At 42.9% G+C, this 27,328-nt stretch overlaps 3 protein-coding genes across 5 annotated transcripts in view; 2 read left to right on the top strand and 1 right to left on the bottom strand.

Annotated features, from left to right (window-relative positions):
- The window catches only part of LOC138675469 (protocadherin-10-like), a 177,669-nt gene that overhangs the window by 146,992 nt on the left and 3,349 nt on the right, over positions 1-27,328 (top strand). The gene's annotated exons all lie outside the window — the stretch shown is intronic.
- LOC138675468 (uncharacterized) lies at positions 6,924-8,873 on the top strand. The gene is made up of 2 exons (XM_069763755.1): positions 6,924-7,645; positions 7,797-8,873. The coding sequence occupies exons 1-2, from the start codon at positions 7,299-7,301 to the stop codon at positions 8,680-8,682; spliced, it is 1,233 nt and encodes a 410-aa protein (XP_069619856.1). The 5' UTR covers positions 6,924-7,298; the 3' UTR covers positions 8,683-8,873.
- On the bottom strand, positions 10,496-15,086 carry LOC138675467 (pneumococcal serine-rich repeat protein-like). Of its 2 annotated transcripts, XM_069763754.1 has the most exons (7): positions 14,592-15,086; positions 14,146-14,222; positions 13,258-13,319; positions 13,085-13,171; positions 12,733-12,928; positions 12,427-12,586; positions 10,496-11,653 (listed from the first exon to the last, which is right to left on the bottom strand). In XM_069763754.1, exons 3-7 carry the CDS (start codon positions 13,300-13,302, stop codon positions 10,552-10,554), a joined length of 1,590 nt encoding a protein of 529 aa, XP_069619855.1. In that variant the 5' UTR covers positions 13,303-13,319; positions 14,146-14,222; positions 14,592-15,086; the 3' UTR covers positions 10,496-10,551. The 2 variants fall into 2 exon arrangements, with proteins under 2 accessions (XP_069619855.1, XP_069619854.1); XM_069763753.1 differs by having other exon boundaries at positions 14,146-15,086.

Here is a 27,328-nt window from a genome sequence, read left to right as displayed (position 1 = left end):
CAGTGTATATATACAGGAGGAGTGGTACTGTGCAGTGTATATATACAGGAGGAGTGGTACTGTGCAGTGTATATATACAGGAGGAGTGGTACTGTGCAGTATATATATACAGGACAGGAGGAGTGGTACTGTGCAGTGTATATATACAGGACAGGGGGAGTGGTACTGTGCAGTGTATATATACAGGAGGAGTGGTACTGTGCAGTGTATATATACAGGAGGAGTGGTACTGTGCAGTGTATATATACAGGAGGAGTGGTACTGTGCTGTGTATATATACAGGACAGGGGGAGTGGTACTGTGCAGTGTATATACAGGAGGAGTGTTACTGTACAGTGTATATACTTCAGCAGCCGCCCAGCTCAGGCCCCCAGCACCTGTCCTGTATATATTATATATGCTGTATCTATACAGGCTGTATAGATACAGTATCTATATAATGTATATACAGGGCAGGTGCGGGGGGCCTGGGCTGTGTGGCTGCTGAAGTATATAATATACTTCAGCAGCTCAGCTGCAACCTGCAGCCGCCCAGGCCTTGGCCGCCCAAGCTAACCCAGACTGTCAGAATACAGCGATATCATTGCACTCACTCAGGCGCGGGTAGGAGCTCCTCCAGAATCTGCCTGATAAGTTCAGCACTGCAGCCAGGGGCGGGAGAGCAGAGCAGGAGAACGTGCTCTCTCCGCCCACAAACAATGTCACGCTGGCTGCGTTCTTAAACCCTATGTGCCTGCCTGCACTGACTGAGAAGACGCTTGTGCCAGCTCCCACTGCCCGCACCTGTAAGACCGCAGTGCCTGCAAATTGAAAGGGTAAGCGGCAGAAAAAACAGCGGGCAAGCGGCCAGATGGATCTATGACAGCGTGAGTGGGCACTCCCCCCATCTCGCCAGGGCCCCGGCACTTGCCCGGCCCTAGGTGGAGGGGTTAATAAAAAAAATTTATTATTTTTTTGCTATTTCATCACTTTTTTCCTATTTGTTAGTACATTGTGTGGTAAAATTACTGGTGCCAATCAATGGTTTAACTCATCATTCAAAAAACAAGCCCTCCAATAGCTATGTCGATGATATATTAAAAAAGTTATGATTCTTGGAAGAAGAAAAACCGCAAGAATAGAAAACCGCTCAGTATGGAAGGGATTAAGGAACATGTAGTCGCCACTGTTGGCATCTGAAATATAAGATTACGGTACTCTTTTATGTAGTTAGAAAGGCATATCTCTGTCAAAGTCACAGTTCTAATTCGATGTTCCCCTTGTAAGCCTTACCAATTTCCTATATTTTGTCACATAGAAATGTGACTTTGAATGATCCCATTATTGCTTGGAGGGCTATGCTTCACACTTCATTTGGCTGCTCTTGTTGGTTAGCCTCATCATAGTAAGCACAATGGCAAAGTGCTTTAGGGTTTTCTGTCAGTGTAGGATTAAGGCTGCCATTTTACAATGTTGCCTGATTAGTATCATAATAATATATCAAATATAAAATAAAATAGTAACAAGGTCAGTCCATATTATCCAGAGAGGTTTATCTAATGAAATGTCTGATTATGGTCCTCCACATGTGGATCGTGGTGCCCACTTTTCCAGAAAGGATCACAAATTATTTTAGAACTGTATCCTAGGGAATCTGTCACCATGTAATCTGAGTGCAGCATGCTGTAGAGGCTGAGACCCTGATTCCAGCAATGTGTCACCTACTGAGCTGCTTGCTGTCATTTTGATACAATCAGAACTCAGAATCCTGAGCTATGTATACCCCGCCCCCACTCCTGATTGGCAGCTTTCTGTGTGGACTGTACAGTAACAGAAAGCTGCCAATCAGTGGTGGGGGCGTGGTTGCACAGAGCAGTTGACTAGGAGGCACCATATACCTAGTCCTGTAGTGATAATCTACTGCTGATAAAATACTGATTTTATTGAAACCGCAACACACAGCTGAGTAAGTGACATATCACTGGAATCAGGGTCTCAGCTCCTACATCATGGTGTTCTCAGATTACATAGCAAAAACCTGGTGACAAATTCCCTATAAAACCCCAAAAGCTAAAAAGACTATCAATATTGGCCAAAATAGGAACACTGAATACCGCCTTACAAAACATGGGTCCATTGTACCTTCTCATGCTTTCAGCTTCGGAAATTAAACAGACTTTGTTCACACTAGGAGCTTCTGCAGCGTTTTTTAATGCATTTTTTATGCTGATTTTCACCTGCGCTTTACAGTACCAGCAAAGTCTATGAGATTTCAGAAATCTCATTCACACATATTGGTTTTTTGTCATTAGTATTTTGTGTTTTGCATCTTTTTTTGGACATATAGCATGTCACTACTTTCAGCGTTTTCACCCATTAAAATGAATGGGTTGTGAAAAAATGCTGAAAAAAATCACAAAAAATGCAGGTATAGCATGTGAAAACCGCAGCAAAAGGTATAAAAATCACAAGAAAAAACAAGGAAAACATCTTTTTGTTCTGCAGCTTCTTTTATGCCAAGAGATCAGGTTTTGCTACAAAAAAAATACTGAAAAAACGCTGAGTATGAATTTACCCTAAATCTGTTTTCACACATTCAAGATTTAATGCAGATTTTTCAGGTTATTTGTCATTAAATGTGCTTTCCACATCTAATTTAATAATATAAGGGAACTTGGTATATTACTGTTAAGACTGGCGGAACGTACCAAATAATAATTAGAGATTATTTAAGGTACGCTCGCAGTCCGTGGTCCCCGTGCAGCTAAGACACCTGCTACTCGGTAATGTCGGACTATATGGCGGTATAATGTGAGTACACACACGGGTTAGCTTCACCCGGTATGAAGAAAGCGAACCCTGTTGCATCACAGGGCCGCGATACCGCACAGAGAGCGCAAGCAAGGCGACACAGAACTCTGCCCCAAGACTCAGGGTAAGGGCTCCTTTCCACTTGTGAGATAAACGTCCGTGTCTCGCATGTGAAAACCAAGCTCTGGCGCCGGCACTTGGGAGCGGAGCGTGCGGCTCCATGTGTTGCTATGCAGCCGCACTCTCCGCTCCCAAGTGCCGGCGCCACAACTTGGTTTTCACATGCGAGACACGGACGTTTATCTCGCAAGTGGAAAAGAGCCCTAAGAGTTCCTCTAGATCTCTTGCGCTCGGCACCGCTACTGTGGTGCCAGGGAAACAACTAAAGTAAATATTTACAGCACAGGAGTGCGTGCAGCGCTGCGCTGCGCTGGCGGATGCCACTAACCACCCTAACTAGGGCCAGGAAAGCGCACTATCTGCGCATGGTGCCGCACTGGCGGTCACTGCTAACAGACACAGTATTGTGTGCTAGATGTGCGGGAAAGCACTGTTAGGCGCTAAGTAGCTCTACCATTCGTGAGCAAGCAACAACACTAGGGATGGGAATGATTCGGAGCTTTCATCCATCGACAGGCATTCATCCACACATACACAAGTTAACAAGTTTATTCTAGCGCATGACCAAGCGGCCATGCGAACCTTTTATAGTATTAGCGCATCGGGACCTTCCTGATGGTCCAATAGGAGCAGCAACAGGACCTGAGCATGTGACCCCCGAGGTTGTGTCGTGGGCATGCTCAGTGTGGGAAAAGCAGGACTTAGTCCCTGAAACGTCTGCTCGCTGCTGATCAGTGCTGGCTATGAAGGCAGAGCCTGGAAAGGTAGCAGTACCCAAGCGCACACTATCAGCTTGAGCCAGATGCTGGAATCAACGTCTCTGCTGAGCAGGTTCCACTGCGGCTGGAGGAGAAAGGGAGACCGCAGCGGAGGTGGTTCAAGATTCCCCCTGTGCAGCGGCGGAACGACACCTAACAGTAACAATTACACCCATTTTAAAGTGCAGTGAAAAATATCAGCATAAAGTAATGGCCGCTCTGTGGATTTTTAAATCTGCAGCATGATGATTATTTCTTTGGCTTTCACACAGGAAATCAGCAGATTAGCCTAATTCAAGACAATGGGGCTAATCCTCCTCTCATGCAGAGCTGCTGGCATATACGCTGCCTCGGCTTTGCCATAGGCACATACAACCTACAGTACATACCCTAATGTTTCCATTTTATAATCACGCAAAAGAGAATGGAAACATTTATGAGAAACTAACATAGAGTATTAAAATGTTTTATAGCATTTCATTAGGCAACGATTTACTGTATATATAAGAAAGCCAAGTTTAATATTTTGTAGGATGAACCCTTTTGGCTAGAAGTCATACAATCACTTATACACACACACATTTATATCTTATTTTTTATTAAATTACATTGATTTAATATAATATTTGAATACAACAACATTAATTAAAAAGTTTAAAATGTTTTGATAAACAAAAAGTGTAAGTAATAGCAATCAAATCAAAATCTGATAAGATATAATCAACAATATTGCTATCAATCATCTTAGAAAGGCCAAAAAGCATGTGAATGTCGCTGTAGGTACTATCAAGGAGTCTCTGATACTTGGCCTGGGTACCATTATTTGAGCATTTCCAGTAATAATAAGCAGTGTATGGGAGCATTAGAGAATTATTTATCCACTATATAGTTGTATTATAATTAAATAGTGGTTGTATTGTTCTGTACACTGCTACTACATGGTAGGGTTACTTATACAGTTTTTAGTAGTTATTGAAAAATGTCCCTGATTCTTTCCTTTCTCAGCTAGTCCTTCTTCACCCCCAAAAATTGACATTGTATTTAGTCTTTTTGATCACAGGCTCCCACAATACTTTTTTTTCTTAGTTTTCCTTAAAGTGTAGCTACAGTTCAGGAGATCCGTTCTTGGCTAATTAGTTTCTCATTATAAAATAATGGCAGGAGCTGCCTAATTATCATCATGACGTGAGATTATTATTATTATTATTATTAATTATTATATCGCCATTTATTCCATGGCGCTTTACATGTGAGGAGGGGTAAACATAATAAAAATAAGTACAATAATCTTGAACAACACAAGTCCCAACTGGTACAGGAGGAGAGAGGACCCTGCCCTCGAGGGATGGTGAAGATACAGTAGGTGAGGGTAGAGCTGGTCGTGCAGTGGTTTGGGCGATCGGTGGTTACTGCAGGTTGTAGGCTTGTCGGAAGAGGTGGGTCTTCAGGTTCTTTTTGAAGGTTTCGATGGTAGGCGAGAGTCTGATGTGTTGTGGTAGAGAGTTCCAGAGATGGGGTGATGCGCAAGAGAAATCTTGTATACGATTGTGGGAAGAAGAGATAAGAGGGGAGTAGAGAAGGAGATCTTGTGAGGATCGGAGGTTGCGTGTAGGTAAGTACTGGGAGACGAGGTCACAGATGTATGGAGGAGACAGGTTGTGGATGGCTTTGTATGTCATGGTTAGGGTTTTGTAGTGGAGTCTCTGGGTAATGGGGAGCCAGTGAAGGGATTGACACAGGGGAGAGGCCGGGGAATAGTGGGGGGACAGGTGGATTAGTTGGGCAGCTGGGTTTAGAATAGATTGGAGGGGTGCGAGAGTGTTAGAGGGGAGGCCACAGAGCAGGAGGTTACAGTAATCGAGGCGGGAGATGATGAGGGCATGGACTAGGGTTTTTGCAGATTCTTGGTTTAGGAATGTACGGATCCGTGAAATATTTTTAAGTTGAAGGCGGCAGGAAGTGGAAAGAGCTTGGATATGTGGTTTGAAGGAGAGATCAGGGTCAAGGATTACCCCGGGACAGTGAGCTTGTGGGACTGGGGAGAGTGGGCAGCCGTTTACTGTAATGGATAGGTTCGTTGGGGGAATCGGGTGAAATGGGGGAAAGACGATGAATTCTGTTTTGTCCATGTTAAGTTTTAGAAATCTAGCGGAGAAGAATGATGAAATAGCGGATGGATATTGAGGGATTCTGGTTAGTAGGGTGGTGATATCGGCTCCAGAGATGTAGATCTGTGTGTCGTCAGCATAGAGATGATAACTGAAAACCAAGAGATTCTATGAGCTGTCCCAGGCCAAAAGTGTAAATGGAGAAGAGCTGGGACCCTAGAATTGAACCTTGTGGGACTCCGACAGATAAGGGGTGAGGTGAGGAAGTGATGTGTGAGTGGGAGACGCTGAATGTCTGGCCAGTTAGGTATGACGAGATCCAGGATAGGGCCAAGTCTGTGATGCCAAGGGATGAGAGGGTCTGTAGTAACAGGGAATGGTCTACTGTGTCAAAGGCAGAGGACAGGTCCAGGAGGAGGAGGATAGAGTAGCGTCGCTTGCTCTTGGCGGTTAATAGATCATTGTTGACCTTAGTTAGGGCAGTTTCAGTGAAGTGGTGTGACCGGAAGCTTGATTGAAGGCGGTTGAAGAGGGAGCAGGAAGATAGATGGGAGGACAGTTCAAGATGGATGTGTTGTTCCAGTAGTTTTGAGGCATAGGGGAGAAGTGATATAGGGCGATAGCTAGATACAGAGGATGGGTCAAGAGAGGGCTTTTTGAGGATAGGTGTGATTGAGGCATGTTTAAAGCTTGAGGGGAATACACCAGTTGTTAGTGATATGTTGAAGAGATAAAATCTTTAGTTATGTACTACATTCCATGCAATTTCATTATATATGAAGTTCTGGTGACTGACATCATGTCTCTCTTCAGAGAACATAAAGGTGTGTAATTCGCAAAGGGGTCACAGTGAGATCACATGACCTAACTGAGGAGACATATACCATGAAATTCCAGCTAAAAAGCTACAACTATATAAAGTGATACTAGTTTAATTATATATACTTGGGGACTACTGACAGGATGAATAAAAAAACAAACAAATAAAAGAAATAAACCCCAGCAACTTGAAGTGTTACATTATGTGAAATAGTGAGTTTCCTTTGATTTGAAATTAGAAATATGTAAAAAAAAAATGAGAAGATCCCTATTTTATTCATTATTCTAGATCACCACTATGAAAACTAGATATCATGTACAATAAGGGTACGTTCACATTAGCGTCATGCGACGCTGCGTCGCCGACGCAACGCACGACGCATCGGAAACGCACGCAAAAACGCAACTTTTATGACGCAAGCGTCTGACGGATGCGTCGTAAAACGCAGCGTTTTCGGTGCGTTTTTGGTGCGTTTTACCAAAAAACGCAGCGTTTTACGACGCATGCGTTGGCAAACACTGATTGGATCTTGAGCCACAATTTAGTGTCTAGACACTAGATAACACCACCAATGAATAGAAGAGGGTGGGTCTAGTGTCTAGACAATCGATAATGTCACCAATGGGTAGATGGGGGTGGGTATTAATGTCATAGTGGTATATATACCCCCGCATACCTTATTTCCAACCATACAGCATCAAGATGGATCGTTCCATGGAGAGTATCTACCTCACTTTTGAGCTGGAATTAGCCCTTGCTATAGCTTATGCTTTTGCCTGTCATGAACAGAGGAGAAGAGACAAACTACGGAGAAGGAGTCGGCGGCGTTTTTGGCTTCACCCTATAGTGGAAGTCCGAGAGAGTCGTGGAGCGTACCATTGTCTTTTTGGTGAATTAAATGAGAACCAGGACAAATACTTAGAATACACCAGGATGACAAAAGACAGCTTTCGATATCTGCTGCGTCTGGTGGAAGGAACCATTTCCAGGCAGGACACGCAGCTCCGTAAATCGATTTCCCCTGAGGAGCGTCTGCTGGTGACTCTACGGTACGTAATGGAATGTGAAGGATTTATATGTTCTAGCCATTTTTTAAATTAACATGTTTTTGTTTTGCGGGGTGGGTGATTGTAATTAAAAATGGAAAATTCATTCATAACAATTAAATTAATTATATTTATTTATTTTTCTTCTTGTCAGTTTCCTGGCTACTGGAGAGACATTGAGATCACTGCATTTCCAGTTTCGGATTGGAGTCTCAACACTGTCGGGTATTATTGCAGACACATGCCGCGCATTGTGGGACAACCTCCGGGAGGAATTTTTGCCCATCCCTACACAAGAAATATGGCATGCCAACGCCCAAAAATTCCACAAAGTTTGTTCTTTCCCTAACTGTATCGGAGCTGTGGATGGGAAGCACATTAGGATTACCAAGCCGTCAAGAAGTGGATCTCTTTTTTATAATTATAAAAAATACTTTTCCACTGTGCTGATGGCAATTGCTGGTGCGGACTGCAGGTTTCTCGCTGTGGACATTGGAGCCTTTGGTCGTGCAAATGATTCACGGACATTTAAGGAGTCTGATATGGGCCAAAGATTGTACAATAACAATTTTAATTTCCCCCATCCACGACCTCTTCCCAACACTGACGGCCCGGACCTGCCATTTGTTGTTGTTGGTGATGAGGCTTTTCAAATGAGTGGCAACCTACTGAAACCGTACTCCAGTCGTGGGTTGGACCGTACCAAAACTATATTTAATTATAGACTGTCCAGGGCCAGAAGAACTGTGGAGTGCGCCTTTGGCATCCTGGTCTCCAAATGGCGTATATTAGGATCCGCTATAAATTTGAAAATTGAGACAGTGGATGAGGTGGTGAAGGCGTGTGTGGTTCTCCACAATTTTATTATTGATAAAGAGAGAGTCAACGTGGAACTCGATGAACACATACAAAATCCATTGCCTGATTATCAAGATCATCCTCTGCGGACAACTGTGGAGATTGCTCATATGAGGGACCAATTTGCTGCATACTTTGTTTCCGATGTTGGCCGTGTTTCATGGCAAGATGAAATGGTCTAATTCTGTATGTTTTATTATGATGTCATGTAAACACTGTTGTGTTCATCATTTAACCATCCTATGTATGGTGATTCTATGGTTATTGTTTTAATGTTCCCTGGATGTATAATGTGTTGTGTTTTCAAATACACTTCTTGAGCCTTTCAGTTTTTAAAAAAAAAAATTTCATACGTTTATACATATTAATAAAATTTAAAAAATCCAAATTTATTGAAATTTATTGAATTTATTGAAAGTACTAATGTGTGTGCCACAAAATTTGTGTGTTTCATAGTATTGAGGCATAACATAATCTGCTCCCACCTTGTCAACCATTTTTATTCCTGCAGACTATTTGCATATGGAACAAGGCTTGACAAGGAGGGAGACGATCATGTTTGCTAAACTCTACAGAGTGAACACTATTGTACTCAGGATGCTATAATACGTCCAGAGTCAAATAGTGGTGACACTGTCAACATTGCTTCCATCTCACCTGAACAATATTCTTAAGGTACATTTAACAGCGTCGCTGTTTGGTCGCTGGAGAGCTGTCACACAGACCGCTCTCCAGCGACCAACGATGCCGGTAACCAGGGTAAACATCGGGTAACTAAGCGCAGGGCCGCGCTTAGTAACCCGATGTTTACCCTGGTTACCATGCTAAAAGTAAAAAAAAACAAACACTACATACTTACCTACAGCCGTCTGTCCTCCAGCGCTGCGCTCTGCTTCTCTGCTCTCCTCCTGTACTGTCTGTGAGCTGGAAAGCAGAGCGGTGACGTCACCGCTCTGCTTTCCGGCTCACAGACAGTACAGGAGGAGTGCAGAGCACAGCGCTGGAGGACAGACAGCGTTAGGTAAGTATGTAGTGTTTGTTTTTTTTACTTTTAGCATGGTAACCAGGGTAAACATCGGGTTACTAAGCGCGGCCCTGCGCTTAGTTACCCGATGTTTACCCTGGTTACCAGTGAAGACATCGCTGGATCGGTGTCACACACGCCGATCCAGCGATGTCTCCAGGGAGTCCAGCGACGAAATAAAGTTCTGGACTTTATTCAGCGACCAACGATCTCCCAGCAGGGGCCTGATCGTTGGTCGCTGTCACACATAACGATTTAATTAACTATATCGTTGCTACGTCACAAATAGCAACGATATCGTTAACAATATCGTTATGTGTGAAGGTACCTTTACACTACGGTGTGTGAAACGTCCATCGCCGTCAGCTTCCCGTACTGTGCCAGCCCTAAAGCACAGCACAGCGTTTAAGGCAACGGTGTGCTCAGCTTTACGGGCGGGAATCACAGTGTCAGTGCGGAAAGATGACGGCGAGGGACTTGGTAGACACCTTTTTATATTAGTGGGGTATTGTAAACTTTTTATTTCAGTGATTAAAACAGTGCACTACCCAATTTTCCCTTGTTTAAAACAAAGACATCGCTGGATTGGTGTGAACTCACCAATCCAACAATGACAGCTTCTGATAAGTTACCCAAAAAATATTCCAAATCATTTGCTGATAACCAAAAAATCACAGCAGGGGCTCAATCGTTTTACGATTTCAGAAAAGACAAAGTTAAAACAACTATATCCATACTGAAATCGTTGTGTGATGGTACTTTGCGTGACATATTGAGCAATGCTGTTTGTGTTTGTAACATCTGAGTACAATGAACGACAGCCATATAAGAAAATGATAAAAAAAATAGAGATAATATTGTCACACATTGCACATCTGGTGTTACAAAGACACGATTTGTGTGTACGGCGCAAGGTGTGATTTGGTGCAAACTTTATTTGAGACAATAAAAACCAAAATTTTTTTTTTAAAAAAATATAACAAATTTATTTTGTGTTACAAAAAAAAAAAAAAAAGGGAACCCGGTTTTAAGGGGTGCCAATGTCCGCAACCAAAGGGGATTCATATCCCCCAGTTTTTTGTGATGAGGAGACCGAGGAGGAGGAAGAGGGGGAGGAAGCAGCATACTCTATGACACTAGACGGGATGCCGACATCAGTCCAGCCAGTGGATGGTGGTGGCGAGACTGCAACAGAAGCAGGTGAGAGAGGAGGAGGGACGACCAGTGTCCTTGGCTGGCTACTCCGGCTCTGGGTCGACCCAGGCTGTGTAGATGGTGTACTCCTGGTTGACCCAGGCTGGGTACTGGGTGTACTCCGTGTAGACCCAGCCTGGGTACTTGGTGTGCTCCGGGTCGACCCAGGCTGTGTTCTGGTGGTACTTTGGGGAGCAGCCATAGCCAAGGACGTAGTGCTTGTGGTCGTCATGGTCTTCTTCTTCTTCTTTTTCCTCCTCTCTCCCTCTGGGTGGGGGTCGGCTTCCCGTCTGTGCCCCCTTGAAGGCCTGTCAGGCTCGGAACTTTGGGGCTCAGTTCTGTGGTGGCGGTGGCGGCGGCGGTGGCCCTCGGCACGCGGACCTCTGTGGTGGTGCTCTGCAGCAGGAGTCGGAGTCATGGCAGCCAGCGATGGTACTGCGGGCATATTTGTCGCTGACTGCATGACCCGAGCCTGCTGCAGAGCACTGACATATAAATTGTTGCAGCCCTGCATGAACGAAATCTGGAGTTCCGGCGTAAGATGTTCCACCATGCCGTTGTGAATGGCACTAAAGAAATGTTTTGCCGGCCTCGAGAGATCCGTTTCGATGTTTTCAAGACGCCGTTCGATATTGCACATTTTATCGCACAGCGCCTTGAAACCATTCTGAAATACGGTACTCAGATGTAAAAATTCGGACATGGGCGCCCTGTCCGAGGCCCGCTGACGCTGTCGGGAAGACCCAAAGGACGGAGCAACAGAGGCCTCGGCCAGAGGAACATCTGATGGACCGGCTGCCGGTTCGCCAGATTGTGTTGTTGCAGACCTGCTCTCGCTGTGGGATGGCCGCGACAGTTCAGATGGCGCTTCACAAAGGACCGCTCTTGAGGGTCGTCTTGAGGATTGGACAGTCTCGCGGGTGCTGCTGTGTGTTCTGTGAAAACATAAGGAAACCATTAGTATAAAAAATATCACATTTCACATGCGTCAGAACATTTTACCGCCAGGTATCCATTACCGCCATTAATATTACACTATTTTTAATATTGACACTGCATATGCACCATCAATATTAAACAAACGGTATTTATTTAATTCTAAAGAGTCACCCATGTTTTTAGTTTGCAACGCCAGACAATTCTGCTTAGGTTGGAACTGCCATGACGTCACGGTCATGTGAACGAGACGTCATCACAGGTCCTGCGAGCTGAGCAACCATGGGAACCTAACCAGCTTTGCAGTGGAATGTATGCCGTATCTATTATATTTAACTTTATTATGTATAAAAAATCGTAGATACACCTGGCAAGTGTGAGAAGATAAGAAATGAATAAAAAATTCAAGGTCAACGAGTGGTGAAAAGTTTAAAAAAAAAAAATTTTTTAACTTCAATCAAAAGCAGAGGATGAAACATCTGCACAATACAATAAAAAAACTATCTACGCGTTTCAGGTCTGATGTTCCCTGTCACCTGAAACACGTAGATAGAGTCTATTGTATTGTGCTGATGTTTGATCCTCTGATTATGATTCAAGAGGAGAAAAGTATGTATTTTTGCACAACTCTGTGAACTAGCCTTTTTTTACTTCATTTATATACTTGGTACTTGGCAAAATAAATGGCTGGGCAATAAGCAACGGGACTGGAATGTAGTATGTGAATATGCATGTTGTGAAAACTAGGTGTGTGAATAGGTACTATACTTACTCTCTGCTTTCAAGGACCGGTCGCAAGAACTGCAGTATACGGTTATGCTTGTACACCGAGGTCCTTGAAGCGCCAGCACCACTACGAGCCTGTCCCTCCTTTTTCAGGCCCCTCTTGAAACGGTCCTTCATGGAGCGCCATCTGGTCCTCAATTGTTTAACTGTGTATTAAAAAAAAAAAAAAAAAAGGTTTTAGATAATATATCGAAAAAGATTACGCAACCGTGTGCAATACCAATCAAAGACATCACAGACGGTTGTGTAATCCTGGCATGATGGGTCACAGCACTATTTTTTAAATACTTACGGAAACTGGCTTTGGCCTTGGCGTTAGCGCTGTCGAAGCCATCCCACAGCGTTTGTGCCACCTCCAACCACAGACGCCGCAATATGCCCTGGTCCGCGTGCTGGGGGTCACGGCTGTCCCACAACGGGCCCCGTGCTTCTATGGATGCCACCATTAGGTCAATGTTAAGTGGCTCATCCAGGGCCCGTTGTGAAACCTAGAAAAGAATGGAAAATATGAAGGTTTGAAAGAGAAAAAAATTGTCCCTATCACCTCCACCGACACCTACTACACACAACACCACACCCTACCACCACCCCCCCAAAACCCGCAAAAAAAAAAAAAAAATTAAAGGTTTGAAATAAATACTTACGCTCCGTCCTGCAACCACAGCTTGGCCCCGTGGTCCCTGCTGCTGCTCCCTCTCTTCCTCCTGGTTCTCCTCCTCACTTGAAGAAGCCTGCAAAATAGTTTAACAAAAAGTTGAGTGACCCATCTACAAATGACAGCGAAAATATAGCAAGCAATAGTAGATCATGTACTCACCGGACTCCTCAGCGGTGGGGTGCCGGAATCACTGCCGCTGGCCATGACTAATTAAAGCAGTTCTGAAATTAACCAAAAAATAACATTGACTATGCTCCTATGCACTATCATGCAATAAATAATATTAAAAAAAAAAAAGCATTTAAACCACAAATAACATTGCACTCCAACTGAACTAACGATGAGCAAACTACACTGCCACATTGATTAGATTAAAGAAACAATGGCAGAGACAACCCAATGCCAGAGTACAAAAGGCTAAAGATAAGAAAATTAACAAGTACACAATGTAGTAATCCCAAAAGATTTTTTAAAAAAAGAAAAATTACAGTATGCACGGATCAACATAAAAAACACAATATGTGGTTGTAATAAAAAATATTTCAACACGAAAAAAAATAAGGGCAGAAACATAAATACTTTACAATGAAACCAACAGTGCCGGAGAAAATAGAAGGGGATACAACGCCATACATCGCAACCAGAAACATACAACTATGTATTTACACAACCACAGTGCTGAAAATAATACACAAATTGCAATAAAAATGTAATAAAAGGCCGCAAAATCATTCTATACTACCATACTTTACAAAACAACCGACAGGGCCAGAGACAATGAAACGCCATCATATAACGGAAGAATAAAACAGCACAACTGAATACAAAAACAACACCAAACCAAAAAATGGAAACTCAAAATCAATCTTGGAAAGAACACTAATCAAGGCCGCAGACAATGAAACGCCATCCTATACACAATGCCGTACATCAAAACCAGACCAAAAAGACCACAATATCTTTAGCCACAGTGCAGAATATAAAACACTACTTGCAAAAAAAATTGTAAAAACATGTAGAAAATGCACATAATCATTCTATACTTACATCTCTGGACAGCGGATGAGAAGACAGTTGCTCTGATGTGTCTGGTCTGATGTTGCCTAATAATTCCAACCACAGTGCTGAAAATAATACACAAATTGCAATAAAAATGTAATAAAAGGCCGCAAAATCATTCTATACTACCATACTTTACAAAACAACCGACAGGGCCAGAGACAATGAAACGCCATCATATAACGGAAGAATAAAACAGCACAACTGAATACAAAAACAACACCAAACCAAAAAATGGAAACTCAAAATCAATCTTGGAAAGAACACTAATCAAGGCCGCAGACAATGAAACGCCATCCTATACACAATGCCGTACATCAAAACCAGACCAAAAAGACCACAATATCTTTAGCCACAGTGCAGAATATAAAACACTACTTGCAAAAAAAATTGTAAAAACATGTAGAAAATGCACATAATCATTCTATACTTACATCTCTGGACTGCGGATGAGAAGACAGTTGCTCTGATGTGTCTGGTCTGATGTTGCCTGTTGTGTAGCCGGCAGCAGAAGTGACAAACAATCCTACATTTTCTTTATATATGGGGGATGTTTTTCTCACTGTTTGCACTGTCTAGACACTGTCTAGACACTTTTTTGTTTCATTTTATGTTACGACGCATGCGTCGCACAACGCATGCACGACGCACACCCGCGACGCAAGTGCGTCGTCAATACGTTTCAATGGGAAATTGTAACGCATTGACGACGCACGAGCGACGCGCGCGTTTTTTTGGCGCTCCGAAAATGCAACATGTAGCGTCTCCGACGCCACCCAGGTGCGGTGTTACGACGCATGCGTCGTGCGTTTTACTGAAAACGCACGACAACGCAACGCATGCGTCCCCAATGATAAAGATAGGGGCGCATGACGCATGCGTTGTCGTGCGTCGGCGACGCAGCGTCGCATGACGCTAATGTGAACGTACCCTAAGTACACCGAAAATCCACTTTTCATAACTTTATGTTTTATGCACACTGAGACTTGTTTCTGTTATATTCTTGGACAAACTTTTTAAGTAAAATATTGTTTGTAATTATATCTGTGATAAATGTTGTATTCCCTTTTCGATGCTGCGTATTTTCGGCGCCGTTCCACATGCCTGCATTTTCTTTTGCATAGTGCTGTATAATTGTACCTTTTAAAAAATAGATGATCCTATCAGCTAAACCCGAGATCGCTGCATGTACAAAGAGTACATTTCACAGCTGATTGCCCCTGCTGTGCACAGAACCATTCATTTTGCAGTTGCTTAAATATTCTTTATTTAATCCCAAGAACTGACCCTCACATATTCAGTATTACAGACATGTTCTAGTCAAAGTCCATTAGATTAGTCTTGCATGTACTGTATTAGCAATTAGTAATTATATCTCCTCTTTTTCCTAATGTAAACAGTTTTAATATGGGTAGCCTTTCTTAATTTAGATCGTCTTCCTTCAGAAAATTAAATCAGCCTCAGAGTAAACATGTTACCTATTACATTCCTGCGGATAATTAATGATTGTATTATCACTGGGCTTTCTGTATTCCTAATCATATCTTGTAATAATTGCCTCATAATTGCTTAACTAACACATGTAAATTTCCAATTCCCTTTCTGTGACTTACAAACAACCTTTCAGCAAGGAATAGGAAGCAGCTCGCTTTAGAGAACGTCTAGAAACTTAAAATAAAATTGAGGTTAGCGTTTTTGCATCCATGTCAGCAATATGCAGCGTTTACAGAATGTGTAATAATTACTGACAATATATGTGACCGAATTTCCTACAATTATATTTAATTCTGATGTTGATGAATAGACGTCTCTCCATTAGGCTCCCTAGCCGTTGCAGGAGACCTACAAGAATAAATTAGTAGAGGTCCTTTGGTGCTTGTAATATATGGAAACATCTTAATTCCAAGGGCAGTATGTCATGGGCATACGTTCCAAAGGTTCCGATTTTGCTGAAAAAAATCTATGAATAGAACAAAGCATTTTGGGGAACCCTCCTGGGCAATCTTTGCTCTAAGGTCCTCCTCATTTTGCCATTATTTGAAGACGCACACTGATATCATGAAGCTGCGCTACTGACACATTCTCGTAAAATTTCCTGATCTTTCTTCTAAAATTGAGACTTAAAATTGTTTTCAAAATACATTTATGGCCAATCACATACAACTACCAATTTCATTCTATCAATTTGTCCATACACATCAATGGTGAAGTGGCTGCTTTTGTTTCCTTTGAAGTCTATATGAAAAGTATTTCTAAATATATTTATTATGCAGTGCTTTATAGACATTGTCATTGCTGTCCCCATTAGGGCTCACAGTCTAGATTCCCTATCAGTATGTCTTTGGAGCATGGGGGGAAGCCGGAGAACCCAGAGGAAACACGGGGAGTACATACTTGCAGATGTTGTCCTTGGTGGGATTTGAATCCAGGACCCCAGCCCTGCATTGAGCCACTGTGCTGCCCTAGAAAGTGCTTAGCTAAGAGCACTGGTCGATCTCCTTTAAAGATAATCTGTCAACAGGTTTTGCCAATATAAGGAACAGCCACCACCTTTAAAGGGAACCTGTCACCTGAATTTGGCGGGACCGGATTTCAGTCATATGGGTGGAGTTTTCGGGTGTTTAATTCACCCTTTCCTTACCCGCTGGCTGCATGCTGGCTGCAATATTGGATTGAAGTTCATTCTCTGTCCTCCGTAGTACATGCCTGCGCAAGGCAATCTTGGCTTGCGCACGCGCAGTATGCTTTGCCCAACTGTGGGCAAAGCCGAAAAGCATTAGTGCGCATGCGCTGGCGCACTATGTCCCGGAACACAGCAAAATACTTCCAGGACATAGTGCGCTGGCGCATGCGCACTAAAGCTTTTAGGCTTTGCCCGCAGTTGGGCAAAGCATACTGTGCGTGCGCAAGGCAAGATTGCCTTGCGCAGGCATGTACTACGGAGGACAGAGAATGAACTTCAATCCAATATTGCGTCCAGCAAGCAGCCAGCGGGTAAGGAAAGGGTGATTCAAAAACCCGAAAACTCCGCCCATATGACCGAAAACCGGTCCCGCCAAATTCAGGTGACAGGTTCCCTTTAAGAACTCCCTTACAGCAGTCTAGTAAGCTATTTGTAAGTCCCTAATCCCCCTGCATAGCATGGAATAGGCCTTTTGGTATACCCCAATGTGATGCTGTCTGGTCCAATGAGCGTCACTGGTCTTGATCCGGTGCCTCCTCTCTAGTCACTATTACCATCCTGTCCTGCTTCATGTTGATGATGCATCCTACGTCATCCACACAGAGTCTCGCAATCATGCTGTTGCGCAGGCGCACTTCACTCTGCCCTACTGAGGGCACAGCAGACTGCTATAGTGTACATGCGCTGACATTACTTCTGGGTCATTGGCACTTTAGCCTTTCCTTGCGCACGTGCTCTACAGTACTTTTCTTTGCCCTCGGCAGGGTAAAGAGAAGTATGCCTGCAACGGAGTGCGATTGGGGGACAATGTGTGGATGACATAGGACGTGTCATCCACATGAAACAGGGAAGGAGGACGGAGATTGTGGGAAGAGAGGAGGCACCAGTTCAAGACCAGAGACGGCCATTGGACCACGCTGTATGTCGGTATAATAAAAGGTCTTTTTTCTGTTATGCAAAGAGAATTTTAATTTCAGAACATTTTTTATAGTCCTTGGATTTTTTTTTTTTTTTTACCAACGTTTGTCAGTTTTACCCCTTGGAGAAGGTCTAGTTGAAGCATTTTTTTATCATTGTATTTTTATTACCATCACCTACCAATACAAACAAATCAAATTAATGTTTTCCATAAAGTGGAAATTCATGGTGATCCCTTATATACTGGCAATAATTTAGGAAAGTAAAAAGAGCAAGGAAGTGACTACCTTACATGTACAATAGAACGGTTTTCACCAAGGGAACGATAAAATGAGAAGCCATACATAGTCATAGGTCATGCGGTCTCATGGAATTTATTGGCCTGGGAAGTGGCGAGTATCTTTATTAATCTGAATGCACATTATTAAAGTCATCACATTTTAATTTGCATCTGTTTTATTTATATTACACACTATTTATTAGTTAATTTTTTTTGGTTTTTGGCCAATTCCTCACCAAGTCCTATCATATTTAGCGCACATAAAATTTTCAACGTAACAACATCAATAATTCAATTGAACGGCAATGTTGCTTGTGTTTGGACATTACCTATCGATTCAAGGTTATTTGTATTCATTGGCTACAGTATATAAGGTCTGATATTGTTTTTTAATCCACCAATGTCAGAAAATTACTTGGCTCTATAAATCAGCTGCTGTACAGGTCAGAGGTCCAAGTGAACAGTAGACACAAAGCCAGTTATGGAAATATTCTATATCTAACAGTTATTCTGTACAAAAGGCAGCGCAAAAGAGAATAGAGACATTTTTCATGAAAACCTTTTAGGTTGCCAATATCTTCCTTTTGCCAACAGCCATTGGAGAGATGACAGCAACAAACAGGTTGGTTGATTTCCAAAATCAAGAGCTTTCAAATACTCAATAAAAGACATTACTGAAAATGAAAAATAGCCACCATATTTGCAATACCATGTCCAGTCACAAATGCACAGCAGAATGGAGCAGGTCCCCCATGAAAAACGCGGGGGCAGCACAGGTGCAAAATACTAATAAAACAGCCACTAACTTACTAACACACTAAACATCCGTGGCTGCATAGTATTCGGAATGCACACATGTTTACATAGGGTGCTATAACGTGAGATGCACCTCTGTCCATATAAAAGCCTATTACATACGCCCCCACTATAACATCAGGTATGGTATGTACAACCACAGGACTGACAACCCGTGGTACCCAGCCAACATTGGAGGGACCAAGTAATGTAATAGTAGGGGCGTTGGTAATAGGTTGCTATACAGACAGAGGTGCATCTCATGTAATGGTGTGAATGACACCCTATACAAACCTGTGTGCATTTTGAGCACTAGGCGGGAGCTCCATGGATGTTTTGTGTGGGTAAGTGATTGTTTTGTTTTGTTCATTTCCCCTGATGAAGCCGTCCTGGTAACGGCGACACGCGTAGGGTTTACCCCCACGCTGATCCTTGCCGTCCTCTCCTCTTTCCCCGGGTGTGTGCCTATTTGTGGCCTGGATCTCTTCATCTGGTTTAGTCCGATTGGTGCCTGTCTTTCTCCAGGGCCATGTGAGCAGTCCATTCTTCTGCTATTTGGTCTTTTATCCATGCTTGACCATAGGTTTGTCTGACCCTTATCATTTTCTGCCTAGTCACTATATTTCCCATATAGGGAACCCGGTGCGTATTACATCGCTATTGATCTCTTTGGCATACAGGTGCCTTTCTTACCCCCAGGCATTGGTGATTGTAGCTAGCTAGTACACATTGTATGAGGGTTTATTGTTGTTGTGATGGGCTACCCCGGGGGAGAGAACTTAGTTGTATCTATATTATAACTATGGTCATATGTACATGTTATTTTGGCATCATGTTGTGTTTTATATACTATACATATATTTATATGTTTATGTTATGAATGTTTTGACCAGTGAAATTTTCGGCAGGATCTCTCGGGTTTTTGTGGGGATGTTTTAATAATGTTTTTAATGTTATTGCATCAATAAAGTTTTCCTTTTTTATATATATATATATACCTAAGAGTGGTGTGCGGTACTATATAGAGTGGTGCTTTTTTCTTCTTCTAGTGGTTGTGTTACTTTACCATCTCTCCGCACCCCTCATTAGCTATTTACAGATTGGTTGTGCGCCGGCACCCCTTTTTTCATTTATGTCTATGAACACATCCGGCATCATCGCGTCCCAGAAGGGGGCGGGGCATACCGCAGAGCGGCAAAGCCGCTCCGATGATACCGCCGGCCATCCTGAAAGTGGACACATACCCTTACTATTTTGCATCAGTGCCGCCCCCGCTTTTATCATGGAGGACCTGCCACATCCTGTTGTGCACTTGTGTCTGGACATGGTATTGAAAGTATGGTGGCTATTTTTTCTTCTTCAGTGATGTCTTTTATTGATTTTTAGTCCTTTTTTTAGTGAATTGTTTTCAAATGCTCACATTCATTTAGATACCGTTTCATAGACATGATAGAAAGAAAATGCACGACTGTAAGAGTAACTTGTAGACTCTCTTATCAGTAATTTTAATGTGCTCCTTTGAACTGAAATTCCAAAATTCAGACAGATTCAAGGCATTTACTCTATCACTAACATTAAATGTATCTGATCCCTGCAAGTTGAGAGTTTCCTGGATGTATTCATGTAAACCACTACGGTGCTCTTGTTACGCTCTCAGGTCCTGGAGAGCAATCATCAAGTGTGTAGTAGAATAATGCTGACCTTAAGGTACCTTCACACTGAGCGACTTTAGAACGATAACGATAGCGATCCGTGACGTTGCAGCGTCCTGGATAGCGATATCGTTGTGTTTGACAGGCAGCAGCGATCAGGATCCTGCTGTGAGATCGCTGGTTGGAGCTAGAAGGCCAGCACTTTATTTCGTCGCTGGATCACCCGCTGACATCGCTGAATCGGTGTGTGTGACGCCGATCCAGTGATGTCTTCACTGGTTACCAGGGTAAACATCGGGTTACTAAGCGCAGGGCCGCGCTTAGTAACCCGATATTTACCCTGGTTACCTAAAAAAAAAACACTACATACTTACATCACCGCTGTGCTCTGCTTTATGGCCGGCGCTCACAGTCAGTGCGGGAAGCTGACGGCAAGGAACGCGACAGACACTGGAATGTAAGTATGTAGTGTTTTTTTTTTTAGGTAACCAGGGTAAATATCGGGTTACTAAGCACGGCCCTGCGCTTAGTAACCCGATGTTTACCCTGGTTACCCGGGGACTTCGCATAGTTGGTCGCTGGAGAGCTGTCAGTGTGACAGCTCTCCAGCGACCACACAGTGACGCTGCAGCGATCGGCATCGTTGTCTATATCGCTGCAGCGTCGCTTAATGTGACGGTACCCTTACACTTTAGGTGTCTGTTGGTCTAACGGTGCTCCGGCCAATTGTTTGACCAACAGTCATCTCAACCAACATTCTGCCAAGCGCTCCTGTGCTTTCTATGAGAATGCACATGGGACTGAGTGGCTTATCTCTGGGAGAACAATGCAATCGGCAGTCCGAAATCAGATATGCTGATTGACAACTCTCCTGATCATCAGTTTGATGGAACCCCCCACCCACATTAGACTGACAGCCAAATCCATTGATATCAGCGCGATCAGCCGACATTAGTCTAATGTGTATGGGGGTCTCAACTTATGTACACATGCTACCTATCACCTGAGCACAGTCTACTAGTTTGTAAGAATGTGCTGAGGATCCCAAGAGAAAATGTTAGTATAATTTTAGTGAGTGAAACAATGGTTTTACTCTGGAAAAAATTGGATTTATAGCTCTTCCCCTGGCAATCAGCTTTAAAAACTTGTTTGAACACTTCATCTTGTCCCAGCTCAAAAATATTTCCGAAAGGCTACAACACTCAAATAATGGACTGGGTGGTAGAACCACTGTGCTGTGATCCGAGGAGAGCCTGGAGGTGCTTGATGAGATGCCTCACCAAGTCAGACCTCAGATGCATGGCAGCTGACGATAATGCAATCCAAGGAGGGACGCAGATGGCAAGGCCAGGTGCTACACCTGAACTGAGCGCATGTGGATGGCATGTGACCCCAAGGGATTGGAGGCAGGAACAGCCCAGAATAGTAAACTTGGCAAACTTGGCATACTGACTGGCTCGGCTGGTATAGAGACTGGCACGACAGACACACAGGCAGGCAGTTACTGGCAGGTACAACTGGTATACAGGCAGATGGATGGGCATGGCTGATAGAAAGGCAGGCAGGAGGGCACGGCTGAAGACAGGCAGGCACGGCTGATCTACAGTACAGGTATACTGGGATATGATCACTGTGACCTGAGAGCTAGTAAGCGTGTTAATGATGTTCCACAGTCACCTCCATGCATGTGGAGGTGCATTAAATAGTGTCTCCCAGTCATTAGGATGGTGTGCATGGCCCCTTTAAGAAGGAGGAGGCACATGTGCCCTAAGTACAGTGCCCAGGGGTCTGCTGACCATGCACATACCCCGGGCAGCAGCAGAGCAGGAAGGAGAAGGAGGCGCAAGACGTGGGCCGGGGGAGAGGGGCATCGTGCAGGGACGCAAGCACTACAGCACATACCTATAGAGTTTCATTTATCCATACGTATATCCATTTTAAAAACAGATCTGTGTGTCTTTGAAACTCAGTAAATGTCATGTCATGTCAGTTTTGTGGACCAGACTCAGCCATTAAAGTCTATGGGATCTGTTAGGCACAGATAACAAATGGAACACACACTTTGTCCTTCAGTGTACCATCCATGTTTCATCAGTTTTTTTTTTACTGATCAGTTGTTAAGATTCAATGGATACATAAAATTCCTGGCAGTCTTCCTGCTTCAGTTTTTAAAATAGGATGAGAAATAAAATATGGATAAAACTAGGATGACACACAAGAAAAAAAAACAGTCTGCTTTTCACAGATGGTAAAATCCATCTTAGTTGCACACATATTTTGAACGGGAGTATGTTTGTTCTCTAGCCTATAAAAAGACCCTTGGATTGATCGTCTCTCCAACACCACACACACCTGAGCCAATTTAGCAGCCTTGCATAGGAGTTGCTAATGCTGAATTGGAGATATGGGACCAGCCTTTCCTTCCTGAACTCTTTGGCCACTCCTAAATCCAGAATCTCAAATTTGGCCCCAATAAAAAAAAAACCTTTCATCAATTTACCATTGCTGGAACCTTCATCTTCAGGATCTAAATCACAGAGGCTAGCCACCTCAATGACACATATCTCCTGTCCAGGACTTTGCTACCTGCTCTTTTACAATTTCTTTTACTATAGTACTATAGAAGTATAGATTACTTCAACAATAGTGATTTTAAATTTTTGTCATTTTTTTATGGGAGTCATGGTTCCATATAATAATCAGGTGCCGATAGATATGTATCTCTATGAAATCACGTTCAGGAAAACATGTCGCTAATATAAATTATTGTGCAAGCAAAAAACTGTAATAGCGGCAATAGTATAAGTACTCTGAATCAGCTGCAAGTAGGTTCCTATACCACATAGGATATTGAATAAAATTACAGAAGGAAAAAAGTATAATTACTTGCCCTATGATTCAGAATACATAAAAGTACATCACATAAATAAGGACCTATCTTGATAAGTTACCTGCTGATGTAGGATATTCGTGCTTGTGGAAAGTATTGCTATACATGCACAGGTAGATGCTTAGGAATAAAGATCAACTGTTGATCTTTATTCCTTAGCATCTACCTGTGCATGTATAGCAGCAACCTGCCATTTAAACATCATAGAACACTTGCCACAAGCACGAATATCCTACATAAGCAGGTAACTTATCAAAATAGGTCCTTTTTTATGTCATGTACATTTATGTTTCCGGAATCATAGCGCAAGTAATTATACTTTTCTCCTTCTCTCATATAAATTAGTCAAGAACCTCAAGGTGCAGATATGAAATAATATATATAAAGTGCTAGTGCAAAAATTAAATCATATGATCCTCAGATGGCTAAGTTGCGTCCCCCCCCCGACACATGTTTTGGTAATTACCTTTGTCGGGAAGGAAGTGATATTTACTGTACACATGTACACTGGTTTACGGAAAAAAAGTTCATGGGAGAGTTTCCTTATGGCAAGCCCATTGTGAGACTGCTATACAGAAAGCAGAAAGGTACTCTTGGGTCGTCTGTCAACCTACTTCATTTACCCAGTTTCACAATCTATGTGCATTTCTATTCCTGATGTAACATGGTGTGGGTCCGTAGCTGTTGGCGAGGTACTCATCTCTTATGCCATGACACATTACATGAAAGTGGGGGTCCTGGCTGGATGTGTGAACTTGTACCATGGGGGCGCTTATGCTCTTGCAGGTCGCATGTAACCGATGACTTTGGTTGGCAAGGACCAGATGTTTCACAGTCCACCAGTCAAGAATAAACTTTTTACTCAACGATAGCGTGGGTGATTATATACAGTAGATAGCAGGCATACAACTTGATTTAAGGTTTCTTTTGTAATATGGATCATTTTCCACACACAGCTTCAATTCCTTCCTCTTAACTCACTTATCCTCTACTTTCAACTTGTTTTCTACTTCACCATAGCCTAGCCCAGTACTACAATCCAGTTAGCAAGAGTCCTATTCTCAACCTCCTCGTCTTCTTTCTCTTCTAGGGAACTATATTGCCAGTATGGCCTGTACTTATCTTTTCTGTCTCTAACGCTCTGGAACTCCCACCTGGGGCACTCGTTTTGTCTTACTGTCATGGGGTTACCGTGACAGAGAGGAGCCAGAAGACCACAGCATCTGATTGCTCCTACTCCTCCACTAAAAAGAAGCACTTCACCTTCTTTTTAAACGGTGTACATTTCTTTTGGAAATACAGGGGTTAATTGGCCATGTTGAGAGGTCTGGGAGCTAGGGCTCTCAGCTGAGCACGGTTAGCCACTTCTATCCTCTATATAATCTGGGTCCTGACTGACACACATTGTCAGAGATAGCTTTTGCTGCATGACTTGTAGAATAGTAGTTGGTGGTTATAGCAGTAAATGTTCGGTGGGTTTATCTGTGACTATTGCTTGGTTTAGTAAGTGTGATAATTCCCTTTCCTTCTCTTATTTTGTTTTTTTCCCCATCCTCCACTCCCCGGTGCATTCCTCTGTATGCCTAATATTTTCCATTTCCCCTGTTCGTGTTACCTTGTTCATCTGGTAGTTGTACTACGGTGCACAACTACTCCCCTCTTCCCTGAGTGGGGGAAAGGGTACAGACGGAGGGCAGATTCAGGAGATAAGGCAAGGTACGTGGCCCCAGCATCTTCACCTTCAGAAGTAACCCGGGGAACAGGGCGAGCTGGGGCGCCCCCTATCATTAGGGACAGAGAAGGACCCCTGGTCCCGGGTCACCTGACAACAGAGTCGTAACACTTATGTACTCTGTCCTGTTTGTGCCCTTTATCTTTATGAGTTATAAACTCTGGGCTGTACTGCTAGGCCCAGGACCCGCCTCTAATTGATCACTCTACTCCTTTGGTCACTTCTCTTCCACTTTCCGCTAGGATCTTGCTATTTCTTTCTCTCGGTCTCCTCTCATGTTAGGGGCATCCAAGTCATGCGGCACTAGTTAGTTCAGACCTTATGTCTGCTTTGTGCGCACTGTGCCCTATCTGACGTTCTAACAGGAAACTGTCTCTCTCCCTTCAGCTTTGCCCCTCTCACCCTGGGTTAGTCCGAACAATTAACTCACACTTTCCCTACTGCCAAACAACACACATCTTTAACACCATTAACGTATAGCACAATTCACATTACAGTAACATACTTGTTCTTCAAGGGGGAAACACCGGCAATATGTCCATCTCCTTACACTCATACAGAACACTGTTTAATCCTACCTTTTAGAACATTTACTATATACAAAATATCCTAGTAGCTAAATTATAAGATGGGAAAGCAGTTTTTGTTCCCTTCAGTTCCAATGCGACTGTCATCTAATGCAATTATCGACTGATGAAACCGTGTTCCCTGTCCTGCAATCTTGTGACTGTAAATTGCCAGTTGCTCATTTATAGCTATTTGTGGAATCCAGAATCACATACTGAAAATCAGAATGTGCCTGGTGCTTTATAAAGTAAATACCGAGCCCTGTAAGGTGCTAATCCCATAGCTCTCGCCTTAGGGAAAATGATCACTGTAGCTGTAGTTTTCCATTTACAGATTATCTGTTACTGTAGAGATGGGACTCGGCACTAAATTGTATATTACGGATATCTTATTTACAGCGTTGAAATGAATAATTTATATACTGTTCTAAAATATTTGTACGCATTATTATATTTGATGGATCTTTATTTTGAGCATAGATGTGGTAGGGGAATGGCTTTTATCATGCTAGAAAATTATATTGCTGAGAGTCGGGGGCAAAGAGGAAAAACTGTAAATCTTGAATACAGTATATCACAACAATAGTAATAATCACAATAATAATAACATTTACATAATATATTGCTATATTATTTATAGCCGTGGATAATAAATGGGCTGTCTGCATTAGACTTTGTCTCTGGGCAGCCCTTTCCCCTTAATTACATCTCTTAATCTGCTCTGGGATTTGGAAGCCAAACATATTTACTGACAACAATGAAGGTTTATTAATTTAATGGACATTCAGTAATTTAAAATAATTTATTCTGAGATAATCCATCAGATAACCCCATGTGTTCAACTTGTCAGCTAGACATGCGGTATAAGATGCAATTGGTTAACCCATGTAAAAATAAGTACATAAATGAGGAAAATATTACATTCAAATATTCTACTTATATTAAAGGAATAGGTCAGTAGGATTTCACCCCCCCAAAACTCTTTATAGCTATGTAGCTCTTTCAAAGATGAGTACAGCAATATCTTTACATGGCCGGCCCATTTCTCGGTTACTGAGAAACCAGCGTTTCAAGTGATATGCCAATAAGTCTGTGGATCTGAAGCTTCTGTCACTCCAGCTCTATTCCCCATACAGTGCCACTTCCTGCTGATTGAGTGATGACTCCTTTACCTGAAGTCGAACAGCAGTAGGAGGCGGTGCTGGGCGGGGAATAGAGCTGGAGTGACAGAGGTTGCAGATATGCAATGTTGTGAATTCTGCTTTTGGGCTCCCTCCGGTGGTTGTAGGTGGTAATGCAGTTGTCCCTGGATTGCAGTCCTGGTCAGGTGTATCTGCTGATTGCAGTTCTGACTGGGGTATTTAGGTGTGCAGGATTCATTAGTCCTTGCCAGTTGTCCATGGTTCTTGGGAGGTGTTGGACCTCAGTCTGGTTCCTCCTGCCTTGCTGCCAAATCAGCAAAGATAAGTGTCTGGTTTTGTTTCTGTGGCACACATGCTGTGTGCTTTATAATTCAGTACAGTTTCCACCTACTCCAGAGAAAGTTTCATGCGGCTCCAAGGTCACCGGATCATAACAATGATCATTTTTATGTCAATTCAAACACCTATTTCTCAGTATTTCAATTTTTCTCAGTCATCATCCAAGGGCCATTC

The sequence above is a fragment of the Ranitomeya imitator genome, chromosome 4 (assembly GCF_032444005.1).
Source record: "Ranitomeya imitator isolate aRanImi1 chromosome 4, aRanImi1.pri, whole genome shotgun sequence".
NCBI classification, from domain to species: Eukaryota; Metazoa; Chordata; class Amphibia; order Anura; family Dendrobatidae; genus Ranitomeya; species Ranitomeya imitator.
The sequence above is the reverse complement of the archived record's forward strand: the minus strand, read 5'-3'. Positions and strand labels throughout refer to the sequence as shown.

Excerpts from the sequence above, each read along its gene's own strand:
- LOC138675467 (XM_069763753.1), bottom strand. The coding sequence starts at position 13,302 with ATGGCCAGCGGCAGTGATTCCGGCACCCCACCGCTGAGGAGTCCG. Across the intron at positions 13,172-13,257 it reads CCCCACCGCTGAGGAGTCCG|GCTTCTTCAAGTGAGGAGGA; the intron begins GTGAGTACATGA and ends ACTATTTTGCAG. Across the intron at positions 11,654-12,426 it reads CCGGTCCTTGAAAGCAGAGA|AACACACAGCAGCACCCGCG; the intron begins GTAAGTATAGTA and ends ATGTTTTCACAG.
- LOC138675468 (XM_069763755.1), top strand. The coding sequence starts at position 7,299 with ATGGATCGTTCCATGGAGAGTATCTACCTCACTTTTGAGCTGGAATTA. Across the intron at positions 7,646-7,796 it reads CGTCTGCTGGTGACTCTACG|TTTCCTGGCTACTGGAGAGA; the intron begins GTACGTAATGGA and ends TCTTCTTGTCAG.